The 14,505-nt window shown below is 30.9% G+C and overlaps 1 protein-coding gene across 1 annotated transcript; it reads right to left on the bottom strand.

The window, feature by feature from the left end:
* Positions 1 to 11,586: 11,586 nt before the first annotated feature.
* Positions 11,587 to 14,126, bottom strand: LOC145642514 (protein FAR1-RELATED SEQUENCE 5-like). Its single transcript, XM_081693720.1, has 4 exons — positions 14,085 to 14,126; positions 13,648 to 13,964; positions 11,804 to 13,114; positions 11,587 to 11,716 (listed from the first exon to the last, which is right to left on the bottom strand). The coding sequence occupies exons 1-4, from the start codon at positions 14,124 to 14,126 to the stop codon at positions 11,587 to 11,589; spliced, it is 1,800 nt and encodes a 599-aa protein (XP_081549846.1).
* Positions 14,127 to 14,505: the final 379 nt, after the last annotated feature.

Below are 14,505 nucleotides of genomic sequence, written 5' to 3'. Positions count from 1 at the left end.
GTCAAGAAAACATAATCTGGATACCACTGGCCATAATAGTCTTTGTATTTATGGTAATTTGGGATGTCTCCTAGAAGGTAAAAAACAGAAAATCTCTGTTTGACAGCAATGTAAGGAGGCTCCTCTGGAAGACAATGGACAATCATAGCCGAAATACGATTAGGGGTGTCATAAACTCCGTCTCGTAAGACATTGCTCATGTAGGAACAAAAGTATCTGATCTTTTCTACAAAGTTGTAGGGGTGTTCATTATGTTTCTTTATAAGTGATCCCATTTGTGTATATTTGCTAGGAAAGATTGGCATCCTGTAGAGAAAAGGCTTAGAAAGAATTCCCTTCCCAAAGAAAATAAAATAAATAATACAGTCTTGTAGGAAATTAAGTTTGGTGTTCAATCATACAATTTTAAAGGATCACATAAAATAATACACATATTGCATGTTTTCATCAACAAACATCTAGTCATACAACATGCTTGAACACTCAAAATAAAATTATGCACACAGGGGAAAAAAAAATTAAATTCTAGCCTATATGCCTTTTCTTTTCCTACCCGAGCTCACCAACATGTTAATAAAACCTTTTAACACATAATTCTTACCTCAATCCTTGCTCCCTGCAAAACTTAACAAACAAAAAAAATATTTTTACCCTGCTAAAATAAAATTTCGAAATTGATGGGAAGAGGGCCAAAATTTTCGGCCCTAGTAAAAAAAATTTCGGACACTCTAAAAAAAATTCGAGTGTCCCTTTAAAAAAAATATCGGACCAAAAATAAAATAAAATAAAATAAATAAAATTTCGACCCCTTTGGAAAAAATAAAAGAAATAAAATCGGAACAAATAACATGTATAATTAAATTAACACTTGGCCAAGTTTAAATCATAGTAAGAAAAACGTTTTCGGGTTAGTGGTAATTTAAAATCTCAACCAAAGCTCCCAGATACCACTTTGTAACACCCTAGAAATTCCTTTCCTTTAAATACCCACTTTAATTTTTAAAACACTATTTAGGAATATCTAAGACATTACCGCCACCGTGAAAACGGCTAAGGAAACTATCAAAGATACACAGCGGAAGACTTAAAATTAAAAATCGTTTAAACAATTCAACTCAAAAGTCCACCAAACGAAAGTAAAGTTTAAAACCAAAACAAACAAAGTTAAATAAAATCAAACTAGCTACAACTTGGAACCATTAAAGGCCCTTATTCAAAACCGTTCTAAAACCAAACCTTTGTGTTAGTCCACACAAAATACGTCATAAATAAATAAAGCATAAAATAAACTAATGAAAACTAGCATGATTCACTCTTCACTCATGCCCCGTCATGAATATGCTTCAATACCTGAAAGGTTTATCTCTACTTGTCCCCACTACTCTCCATTAAAAATGGGTCATCATAGGGCCAAGATAAAGACATGACCAAACACAACAACACACACAATCAGCAAAGCTAAGTACATAGGCGTAATTAAACACACTAACATGCTTTCACCTATCAACACACACTTACCTCAATGCACCTATTTACAAGCACACGCAAAAATCAACAAGACACTTTAACTAGACACTAAATAATTCATTTTGCGTTGATTACGCATCGAACGGGTTTCCAACTATACCTCCCCCAAATAAATTGAGGTTAACTGACACGGGAGCTAACTGTGCTAGCGACAAAACCACTCAAAGGTGGCGGAATTCCTGCGCATAATAATAAATAAAAAGGAATGTACAGCGTCCTGTACTCCATTAGAAGTTATGGTTAAATATAAAACCCTATAACTCCCCCCATTGTTCATACTCAAGGTATATACGTTCCAAGAGTTTTGGTGCGTAATCTCTTTCACTTTACGTTATTTACATGTTATTAGACTTGGTGATGACTCTCAAGCATAATAAATCAATCAACAATAAATATTCAATCAACCAAACATACCAATTTAATTCTTGAATAATTAGTGATCACATATTACTTAATGTTGAACCTTTTTTAATTCTACCTCAGTGTCAAAGACACTTTAAACGCATAAAGCGCCAAAAATCCTATCCCTCGGTGTTCAAAACACCTTAAGTGCACAAAGGCACCAACATACAATTTATCCCTTGTGTACATAGACACTTATATAGCTCCTTCCTCATGTTTAAAGCATCCATAAAAATTATTTGAACCATAATAAAATTCCTTTTCAATATTCCAAACATAATTAAACATGTAGTTTAATTATTCATGCATTCTAACATACCATAAATAAAAGTGTAGTTCAAACACAACATGCCCAAAATATAATTTTCCAATCCATAAACCATCACAAATAATTCATGCTTCACATTTCAATCACCAACACAATTAATTCACAATTCCGTACATAAACCTTAGCATGATACTACTTGTAATTGATTGAAATCAAGCCTATCATGATTCTACATCATCAAAATATGCTAAGTACGCGTACGTACCTTGAGTACGATTTTAAAATTGTCACGACTAGTAGAAATTGCTTACTTCAAAGTCTCCTACACGTTAAAATCATAATAGAGTATTAAATTCCACTCTAAAAAAATTTCCAGCAATATATACTATTTTAAAACCCCTCATAATTTAATTAAAGTAAGCTGAAATTATATTTAAAACACCATAATTAAGTCCCAATTAATGGGTAATTAAAATTCCTTTAAGAAACATAATATTAAGTGTTCTACATAAAATTCCAGCACTTTATTTTAATTAAACTTGCTGTAATTAAGCCTTAAAACACTTAAAACAAAGATCTACCCCAATATACATCATAATCCTTCAATAACTCATAAATCAAGAACCTAGGGTTTCAAAAATTGGGGCTTTTTAATTAAAAACCAAATATGAAAATTAATCAACATAATTATAATAATCAAACACCAAAATTAAATCCCAAAACTCATAATTTACCATTAGATTAAAGCATAGATTAAATTTGAGCAAGAAAGATTTGATTTTTAAGTTTTTTTTTCGAAACCCACGACTGCCGACAGCAGGCCGGCGCCACTGCCGGTTGCTGCCAACACTGGTGGTCGCCGCTGCTGCCGGCTGGGTGGCTGGTGGTCGGCGGCCCACCGGTGGTGGTGGTTGCCAGTGGTTGTGGTGCGAAAACAAAAGGGGAAGGGGAAGGAGAAAGAAAAGAAAAAGAAAGAAAAAAAATAAGAAGAAAAGGGAAAGAAATTTACCTTGGGTTTTCTCTACTCTGGGCAAAGTTGATTTTCCTCATAAGAGGGATATTTATACCCCTTCTCTATCACCCTTTTACCCTAAACTTTCCTCCTTTAGTTTTTTTCTAATCCCTTCCCTACTAAAACTTGTTAAAATTATAATTTCCTAAAATAAAACTCCAACTTTTATAAAATAAATAATTAAACAAACTTTCCTTTGGTAAAAATATTTCCAAACTTACATAGGATAAATAATTAAAACACCATAATTAAAATATTTAAATTATTTAAATACCTTTATAAAATACATATTTTAAATAAAATACGTATAAAAATACGGGGTATTACATGGAGGGTCTATTTGGGTATTAAATACCCCAAATCTGTACGGGGTCCAAAAACTTTAGAAACTTGCAAGTATTCTAAAGGTGCGTAAAGAAAGTGAGGCCTTAAAATGATTTGAAAAAAATTGTAAATATTTCTTTGTTACCAGCTAAAATAAGATATGAAAATATTATTAAATAAATAAAAAGAGCTACTTTGAAAAAAAAAAGCTTTTAGAAAAAATTTGATTCAAAAATTATGTGTGACTATAGAACAGGATTATCAATCTCCAATTCTCCACTAACCCAAATGTAGTACCAACTAGATTAAACCTGTGCGATGCACGTATTTTAAAAATTATTGAAATGAAATACTACCTCCGTTTCTTATTATGTGCAACAAAAGAATATTTTATATCTCACAAATAATACCCCTTTGTTGCATATAATAAGAAAACGGAGGTACTAGCTTATTTCTATTATTTATTTTCTCGTACATACTTTATAAGTTAAATCATAAAAGATATACAACTATCATCATAAATTACATTAGTAACAAAATATAAAAATGAAAGCCAATTTCTAGTTATCAAACATTTATTCCAATCAAAAATAAAATTTTTATCCAATTCCTCTATATATATATATATATAGGGTAGGGATCCGGTGAGAATAGGTTCATATGTGAGAATTCATACTTATATGAGAACTGATTTTAAATTTAGAACATGTGAGTAAAAGTTTAGAACATACGAGTAAAAATTTAGAACATGCGTCTGAAATTAAAATTTAGAACATCTGAGTAATAATTTAGAACATCTAAGTGAGTAATATGTTTAGAACATTTGATTTAAGAATTAGAACAAGTGATTAAAAATTTATAAAATCTGCTTTATGAAATTTTAAACATATGAGTAAAATTTAGAACATTTGATTTAAGATTATGAACATGTGAATAAAAATTTAGAACAAACAAATATAGAATATAGAAAGTGTGAGTAAAAAATTTAGAACATATGAGTAAAAATATAGAACATACGCTTTAAAATCTGGAACATATAATTAAAAATCTTAGAACACACATTTTAAAATTTAGAACATATAAGTTAAAATTTTGTAACAAGTTATTTAAAATTTATGATATTAAACTTAACTAATTTATGGTTTAGAACATGTGAATACTAAATTAGAACATTTGATTTAATTTAGAACACCTAAGGAAAAGTTTAGAACATCATATTTAAAATTTAGAACATACAAGTAAAAATTTAGAACATAAAGAGTGTTCCCACATAAAAAAAAAATTCTCACATAAGAAAAATTCTCACGAGAGCCTCCCCCTATATATATATATATATATAGGGGAAGGCTCTTATGAGAATTTAGGTCTTATATGAGAAACTCACTTATATGAGAATACATCTTAGCCGTAGATTAGATTCAATCTAACCGCCCAAAACATTCTACAGTAATGGCAAAATTGTAATTTTGTTTGCTGATATACCCCCTTCTCTTTTTTCACTTTCACTGATTTTTTTCTCTCTCTAAAATTTAGGTTTTTCTCTCTCTAAATTCCATCCACTCTCTAAATCCTAGTTCATGCATGCTACTTCGTGAATCAGAATATGGATTCGAATCAAATTCTACCAACATCTCCAATTGTTACTTATGAAAGAATGTAATAAGTTTATGTTTATGAATTTTGATTATATTTTTTCAAAATTTTCTCCTCTTTTTTTTTGTTAATTTTCGTTAATTTTTTTGTAGATCAATCGATTCACAATGTATGGATAAATCTCCAATACAAGCCATTTGTCCATCAAATCAGTAAGTAGCGATTTTATTAGGGTTTAATTATTTGATTTTGGTTTATGTTTTAATTATCATGTTTGAACACAAAAATTAGGGCTCAGTTTTGCTCGATTTGGGAGGGTTTGGCTCGAATTTCTTAAGCATATACAGTATTAGTTAACTTCCATTGGTTTTGGTGTCAAATTTGTTGCGATTTTTGTCGAGCCTTCTCGTGAATTTTGTGAATTTTGATTGTTGCATGTGCTGTATTTTTAATTGCAATTTTTGTTGTGTTCTTTCATGATTTACTGTCCAGGTTATAAAATTCGATTTGAGTTACTAGGAATTCGATTGGAATTATTGTATCTCTTGTTAATTTATTTCTTATTTGCTTTAATCTATTGCACACTAAGCGTTCGATGAAATGTCTGACTAGTTTAATGGAATGAATGTTATGCTATGTTGCTAGCTTAGGTGTGATAATCAACATTACAATTAATTTTAATAATTGTGATTAGCTTAATTATTTGTTGCTAGTTTTGCAGGTGGCAGCAGCAGCTGCAGCCTTGCCAGGAGCAGCCTCGGCTGGCAGCAGCAGCTGCAGCCTTGTCATGAGCAGCCTCGGCTGGCAGCAGCAGCCACCTGCAGCAGCAGCTTCAATGTGAATTTAAAGTGCTATGTAATCTTCAAGCAAATCAGATAAAAACATTAAAAATGATATATTGAGAATATACGAGATAATTTATATGAAACTGGCCTGGAAGAGTAGTATTAGGAGGATACAGGAGTTGAAAAATAAATTCTAGCATGTTTTAAGCTTCTAACTTACTCTTTTTTTCTTTGTGAATAGTGAGGTGATGAAGCACTTGTCAAAAAGAAAAAAAGTGATGGTGATGAAGCTGTAAAAAATGATGTGCAGTGGCCTAGAAGTCCAATTGTGGAGTCATCCTTACTAGAAGCTATAAACAACGATCTCATTCAAAGGTTTGTAATCATCAATGGATATTGATTAATTTTTTATGCATGTTAGATATGTTCTAAAATTTTACTCATATGTTCTAAAACTTTACTTGTATGTTCTAAATTTAATTCTAATTTTAACTCTTATTTTACTCACAATTTTATGTTTTCCTCTTGAATTTTGTTCAGTATTGCAGTATGTATACATTACAGTTCAATTGTTAATTTTTGCTACAAGTTTATGTCTATATTTTTTACTCATGTTCTAAATTTTTGTACAAATGTTCTAAATTATTACACATATGTTATGTTCTAATTATTCCCTTGGGTTCTAACCTTTATATATGTTTTATGTCATGACTTGCAGTGATAATCTTGTTGGTGTTGATGGTGCTACAACCTCTAATCAGTTTGCTACAACATCTTCTGGAAATGCAAACAAGAGTACCAATGTAGATAATAAAGAAGGTGATCAAATTAAGGGGAAACTTAAAGTTAGAGCTAAAGATGTTCCGAAAAACAAAGCAATGAAGAAAGAACCAAAGAAGGAAGGCAGAGGGAAAAAAAGGAAAAGAAAGGTTGATGAGAGTGATTCTGATGATGATATTGAAGTTGTTCATGCAGATCAAATGGAATGTAGAGCATTAAGTCAACGAATTACTCCCAAGAATTTTATGAACACCGTGCTTAAAGATTTGCCAAAATCTCATAAGGCGGCTATTAGAAAAATTGGCTTTGGAGGTTTCTTAGATTTGGATTTAGATGAACATAAATCTGTATTTTACTCTAAGCTTGTGTCGAGTTTTGACTGTGATAGGGTGTCTTTAGTTCTTGAGAGGAACCAAGAGATTGAAATTACACCTGTAGACATACATTTGGTTTATGGATTGCCGATGGGAGGAGAAATTATTAAAGAGCAGCAGCAAGAGGAGGATGAAGAATGGGTTGATTTTATTAGACAATGGAGATTTTATTTTGGGTTAAGTTGTGGAAGTCCATCAAACTCTGTAATTATTAATCGAATTGAAGAGTTAAAGAAGCAACCTGTGTGTGATGAATTCATTTGGAATTTTGTAGTTTCTGTTGTCAATTGTTGTATGAGATCCACTGCCAACCCATCATTAAATTATAGGTTCTTGTATAGTTGCATGGATACAAAGAAGATCGAATGTTTGGATTGGTGTGAATATGTTTATAGGAGTTTAAAGTCGTCTGTATCGGAATGGCAAGGTGGTTCAGCTTTCTTCACCGGTCCATTGCCTTTCTTGATGGTAATTTCTTTTTTTTTTTAATATATGGTACATTTTTATATTAATTTGTCTTTTTCTAAATTTGTCCTTGTTTAACGCATTTTTTTTTTTTGTATATTTGTATTAGATATGCTATTTTGATCGTTTGCAAAGATCTAAAATAAGCAATCCAAGGCAATTCCCACTCCTTTCTGTTTGGAAGAAAGATTTGATCAAGGAACGGATGAAATTGGAAATGAAAAGAGGATTTGGAAAGGGACATGTACTTGATAGAATGGAAGTTGATAGGCATGATAACAATGTATCACAAGTGGCTGGAGATCCCGAACTTGGTGGAAGTGATGTTAGTGGTTCTAATGAAATGCTGGTATGCATATTTTTTGGAACATGTTTTAAACTAAAGTCTTATTATAGTTAGTTATATGTTCTAAATATATACCCACATGTTCTAAATATATACCCACATGTTCTAAATATTTAGTCATATGTTCTAAATATATAAAGTGGATGTTCTAAACTTAAATCAGATGTTTTACATGGTTATTCAACTGTTCTAAATTTATATAATTTTTGTTTGTTAGGAATTCCTTTAAAAATTCGGAACATTGGCTAAGAAGCTTGCTGAGAATTTAAGTGAGATGCATGCCATGTTGGATAAGGCGAATGAAATATTCGCTAAAGAAGAAGCATCTGATATGAACACTTTTATTCAGAATATTTGGAATAAGTATTCCATGAGAAGGGAAGAAAAAAAAAAAAGGACAGCCCCTCCATTCTAAGTCAAGACAAGCATTTGTTTGACGAACCAGCTTCCATTAAGGAGTTAGATGATGTTATGAAAAGATCATGGGAAAAGTTCAAAGGGAAGAAAAAGACACCTTTAGAGATGACTCCTCCGAGTTTTGATTTGTTTTCTCATTCTCAAACACCTACTCCTCCTCCTCCTCAAACTCATGAGCCTTCTTCCCCTCTTCGTCCTCCTCCTCAAACTCATGAGCCTTCTTCCCCTCTTCCTCCTCGTCCTCCTCCTCAAACTCATGAGCCTTCTTCCCCTCCTCCTCCTCCTCCTCAATTTCAAGAACCTTCTCCTCCTCTTCCTCATCCTCAAACTCAAGGACCTTCTCCTCGTTTATCTCCTCCTCCTCCTTCTCAAACTCAAGGGATTCCTCCTCCTCCTCCTCCTCAAACTCAAGGGTTTTCCACTTCAATTTTAGGAGGAGCATGCTCGGGTGCTAAAGTCCAACAATATGTTCATGGAGAGAAGAACAATATTCAAGCAAATGAAGAGAAGAACAAGAACAATGATGAGAAAGAAGATGATAAGATGGAGGGGTAATGTAGTTATGTTTATTAGGGACACTATTAATTATTGATGAATTAATATTTTATTTTTTAAGAACACTAATTATTAGTTTGTTTGTTTTGGGACACTAATTATATATATACATTTATAATTTTAGAATTTGTGGTATATTTTTTTGAAATATTTTGTTCATTAAATATTTGTATTCGTTCACCTATATATTTACAGGAAAGGAAATGTAGGAAAAAGGGAGAAAAGATGTCCCGAAAACCTTCCAAACTGTATTCGTTCGCCTTTTATGGTTCAGTATGACAACATATTCAAAAAGGTTGATGGACACAAGAAGAGAATGGCAGAGTATGCATTTGCCAATGGATTACCTAAGTAAGCTCTAAATTTACTTAGTAATTTTAAAATAATTAGTCATGTATTCTGATTTATTAATCATATGTTCTAAATTAGTATTCATATGTTCTAAATTAGTATTCATATGTTCTAAATTAGTATTCATATGTTCTAACTTAGTATTCATATGTTCTAAATTAGTATTCATATGTTTTAAATAAGTATTCATATGTTCTAAATTAGTGTTCATATGTTCTAAATTAGTATTCACATGTTCTAAATTAGTATTCATATGTTCTAAATTAGTATTCACATGATCTAAATTAGTGTTCACATGTTCTAAATTAGTATTCACATGTTCTAAATTAGTATTCATATGTTCTAAATTAGTGTTCATATGTTCTAACTTAGTGTTCATATGTTCTAAATTAGTATTCATATGTTCTAAATTAGTATTCATATATTATAAGGTTTAATCTTATATTATAACATTTAATGCTATTTGTTTTTATGTTTGTAGTGAGATTTTATATGATGATGGTCAAACTACAATCCGTAGAGATGAGATGTCAAGCCTTGCAGCGAACAATCATGTGTTTAATAACATTGTTGATGCTTGGTCATTCATATTGAACATTGAAAACAGAAGACGAACCCCAGGGTCAACAAACAGATTGTTTTTTTCAACGCAAGCTTATGTATGATTCTTAATATTGAACTTGGCTTCTTTCATGTTATAAATAAAGATTTCATAACTTATTTTTAAATGATTTCAGGAAATTTTGTGTACGAATTATCACTTTTCTCCAACTGTGAAAATTCAAGATAGATATCATACTTTATTTGAAAGGTTGGAAAAAGAGATGAAGCACTCTAAAGTACAAAACTTTGATAGAGTTCACTTGGTAAGACATTAAGAAATCCAAAAGAATTTGAATATAGATTTTTTTCTTTATAAGCTTTCTTCTTTTTTTCTTATTTCGATTTCATGATCTATTATTATATGCAGGTATTTTTTCCAGTTGTATCTTCATCACATTATTACCTGCTTTGTGTGAATTTTCTCAGCAAGACTCTCGACGTCATTGACAACAGATATTTGGAATATAAAAATTCTTTTTGGCACAAATACAAAAACAAACCAAAGAATTTGGTAATATCTATGTGTCTCATTTACTTGTGCTTAGAATTAGATTTTCTAAACATTTATTTCAATGTTCTAAAGTTTAGCTCAGATGTACTAAAATTATACTCATATGTTCTAAATCAGATGTTTTTAAAAAATTTCATGTTCCAAATAGTACTTATACATTCTTAATATTTTCTAATACTTATTTTAATGTTTAATTTTAGTTGAGGGCTTTTGCCATGTTCTTGTCAACCAAGAGATCAAAATGCGATCAAGAGGTTTCTAGTTTCAAAACTAGGACGTTAAAAATGAGTTGGAGGACAAATGATAAAAATGATGATTGCGGCGTGTTTTTGCTTAAACACATGGAAACCTATCATGGTGAGAAAGATACCAATTGGGAATGCGGAATAAAATTGAATGATGTAAGTTTGTTTTATAATATTACTCATGTTCATATGTTCTAAATTTTTATACATCTGTTCTAAAATTTCATACATATGTTCCAAATTGTGTAAATCTTAATTTTTTTTTTTTTTTTTTTTATAATGATGTAAAAAGTGAGATAGCGGATACCAAAGTCTAATGATTTTATCTTATTATATTGCAGATCAATCAAATGAAGAAATTGAGGGTGGATTTTTGTGCTAAGATATTATCACACAAGGAAAATGAGCTACATCATGAGATAACTTCAAGATCACAGAAATGGGCTAAAGAAAATAGTTTCTAATATAATTTTAGAAATAGCATGTAGAATTTTGTATAGTACTTTAAATTGTAAGCCTTCACTCGCAAACTATTTTTCTAAAAGGTTGTATTCGAATATATAAGCTTGACTTGTCTTTCTTGTGATCAAAATACTAATTATAACTCATATGTTCTAAATTTTTAATGATATGTTCTAAACATTTAGTCATATGCTCTAAATACTAATTATAATTCATATGTTCTAAATTTTTATTCATATGTTCTAAATTTTTAGTCATATGTTCTAAAGTTTTAATCATATGCTCTAAATACTATTGTCAAAATATTACTCATGTATTTAAGAACTAAGAATTTAAGTGATTAATTTTAATCGCATTGGAACCATACACCACACATGATTACTAATTATAACTCATATATTCTAAAATTTTAGTCATATGTTCTAAATTTTAATACATATGTTCTAAATTTTAATACATATGTTCTAAATTAAACTCATAAGTTCTAAACTGTAATCATTTCTATAATAGAAAAAAGTGTTATTCAATACACAAATTCAAAAAAAATGTTCCAAAATTATTAAGTATCATCTAACTTTTTTTGGACAATTTCGAATATCGTGGTGACTCAATTCCCCACAACCTTTGCATAACCTCTTTTTTTTTTTCTGATTTTGTTCTACCGCCTTTTCTTTGTCCCCCTTTAGTCTTTTCCCACTTCCAGATCTTGTTTCAACATTTGAAGTCTCTACAGATCTTGTTTCATTATTTGAAGTCTCTACAGATCTCGTTTCAATATTTGACAAATGAACTCCTGTACCTTTGTTCTTAGAAATTTTTGGAGGTTTGATAGATATTTCACTTGGAACACTAGCTCCAATTAATAGTTCTATGTCTTTTTCTTTGTTAGTAGCATTCCTTTCACCATTACTTCTTGCATTTCTTTTAGCTTCCAAATCCAACCTCAATCCTCGAAGATTAATCACAAGGTCTTTAATATCTTCATCGTCACCCTCTGCCAAACTAACACAATTATGTATCTCTGACCACAACTCATTCAACAACTTTTTCTTGTCGATTATATTGGCACATTGTTCCAACAAATTTCCTCCCAGGTCAAATATTGGTCTTTTCGTTGCCATAGTAGTCCATCTGTTTAGAATATATTGCTCAGGAATAATTTCAAACCGTTTTGCTTTCCAAACCAAAACCATGTGCCTGCATGGAATGCCTTGCCTATAAAACAACTTGCAAGAACATGTTGTCTCTTGGTTAGTCGGATTAAACACAACATCAAATGTTCTACTCCGACCCCCTTCACTTACTTTTGCAATTTCTAATCCATTTTCTCTCTTAAACTCTTCACACCCACAAGCAAAACAAGCCATTTCTACCTCATATTGGAAATCATAAAAAACAGAAATAGTGTATATGGTTGAGGCATACTTTTCTATCCCTAGTGGTGTCTTGCACTCTGGGTATTTGTGTTTTGAATCATTGTCGTTTTGACCTTGAGCGTGTCTCTGGGCATCAATTGCAGCTTCATATCTCATATAAAACTCAACAAGTGAAACGTGAGGATTGATAAAGGAGCAAAAAAAGTTATTTTCACTTTCTGATCTTGACGTGGTACGCATTATTCCTCCGAGGAACACATCTCTGAAATATGCCGGAATCCACTTATCCCTTATCTCGTACATATAACACAACCACTCATTACCTTCCAATTCAAACTCAACCATCACCTTATTCCAACTTTCTTCAAACTCAGCTGGCTCAATTTCAAGATGCCAAACACAGGCACATATTTTTTTCAGGAATCCTGTTTCCTCCTTTGTGATCGCTCGCCCTACTTTATCTGGCAACTTTTTCATTATATGCCACATACAGAACCGATGTTCAGATTTTTGAAACACTCTACTAACAGCAATTTTCATAGCTGGATCTTGATCTGTGATAAGACAATTAGGTTCATTATTGCCCATTGCCTTAAGAAATGTTTTGAAAAGCCACTCAAATGATTCAATATCTTCCTTTGCTATGAAACCAGCCGCAAAAGTGATACAACTCTTGTGATGATCAACCCCTGTAAATGGAGTAAATACCATGTTGTACCTGTTTATAACATGAAGATCAAATTTCATTACATACAAAATATAGCACTACCGTTTTAGAACATGTGAATAAAAATTTAGAACATATGAATAAAAATTTAGAACTTGTGATTAAATATTTAGAACACATGATTAAATCAGAACAAAAGAAATTATTTAGAGCATAGATTTAAGACTAAAGTTTATAACACATAAAGGTTATAATTTAGAGCATAAAGGTTATGAGTTTATAACACATAAGTTAGAGCATTAGACTTAAACTTTATAACATAAAAAACAAATTTTAGAACATGTGAATAAAAATTTAGAACGTATGATTAAAATTTTAGAACACAAGATTATTATTTTACTTAATTGTAATTGGAACATAAGAATTACTATTAAAACATTTGAATGAAAAGTTAGTTGCTAAATCTTATGAGCATATAAAACATAATTTAGAACATTAGACTTAAAATTTAGAACAGTAGAAGCAATTTTTAGAACATTCAAAACATAATTCAGAAAATAAGACACATGAATTATATGAATCACCTGTTAATTTGGTAAGTGGTGTCAAAAGATATCATATCGCCGAAGAGAGTATAATTTTTTTTACAAATAGGGTCCGCCCAAAGAGCTCTAGAAAGACAAGAATCATCATCAACTTCAAAATAAAAAAAAAAAAAAGCACTCCACATCAACTTTTTCTTTGTGAAATTGTCTACAAACATTTGAGCATCGGAACCTTGAATGAATGTTTTTAAATCTCTGTGAAAATTTTTAAAATCTTGCTTGGAAGCTCCAACATTATCAAAACCTCCAAGTATTTCCTTCATCATTCGAAAAGTTTTTACAGGGCCAATATTCACCTATTATAGGCAAAAAAAAGTTTTAGAACATATTAAGAAACTTTTGGAACATGTGAATAATATTTTAGAACATATGAGTAAAATTTTAGAACGCACTGTAAAAATTTATGAAAGAGTTACCTTAGAGTTATCAACAATCATTTTTTTGTGCAAAATGTTCATCTTTCTTCCTTCTTTTTGAAATAGATTACAACTTGGTGTGTAGAGGGGATGAGTATGTCCTTCGTGGAACTGTGTCACTATATACTTTTCATCTTCACAATGTTTTAGAACCATAAAAGCTTTGCACCCAACACGAGTGACTAATCTTTTTCTTGTTATTGAAATCTTGCCTTCCTTGCTTTGTCCTTCTTTATCATTTAGAATACTCTCAACAATAGGCTTTTTCTTCTCCTTGAAACCCTGTTTGTTGCATAAGACATATTGGAATGCCAATTTTTTCTTTGTATGCCTTTTACTGGTAGACTTCCTAGTGTTAAAACCAGCAGCAAGTGCATATGATTTATAAAATTCAACACCCTCATCAACACTATTAAATTTC

Source organism: Chenopodium album, chromosome 8, assembly GCF_948465745.1.
Source record: "Chenopodium album chromosome 8, dcCheAlbu1.1, whole genome shotgun sequence".
NCBI classification, from domain to species: Eukaryota; Viridiplantae; Streptophyta; class Magnoliopsida; order Caryophyllales; family Amaranthaceae; genus Chenopodium; species Chenopodium album.
Note: the sequence above shows the minus strand (reverse complement) of the source record. Positions and strands in the feature narration are given on the sequence as shown.

What these genes read in the sequence shown, in the direction of transcription:
- LOC145642514 (XM_081693720.1), bottom strand. Translation starts at nt 14,126, where the DNA reads ATGAACATTTTGCACAAAAAAATGATTGTTGATAACTCTAAG. An exon ending in TGATTGTTGATAACTCTAAG is followed by an intron (nt 13,965 to 14,084) that starts GTAACTCTTTCA and finishes TGCCTATAATAG; the next exon opens with GTGAATATTGGCCCTGTAAA. An exon ending in AAAGGTACAGGAGTTCATTT is followed by an intron (nt 11,717 to 11,803) that starts GTCAAATATTGA and finishes AAGATCTGGAAG; the next exon opens with TGGGAAAAGACTAAAGGGGG.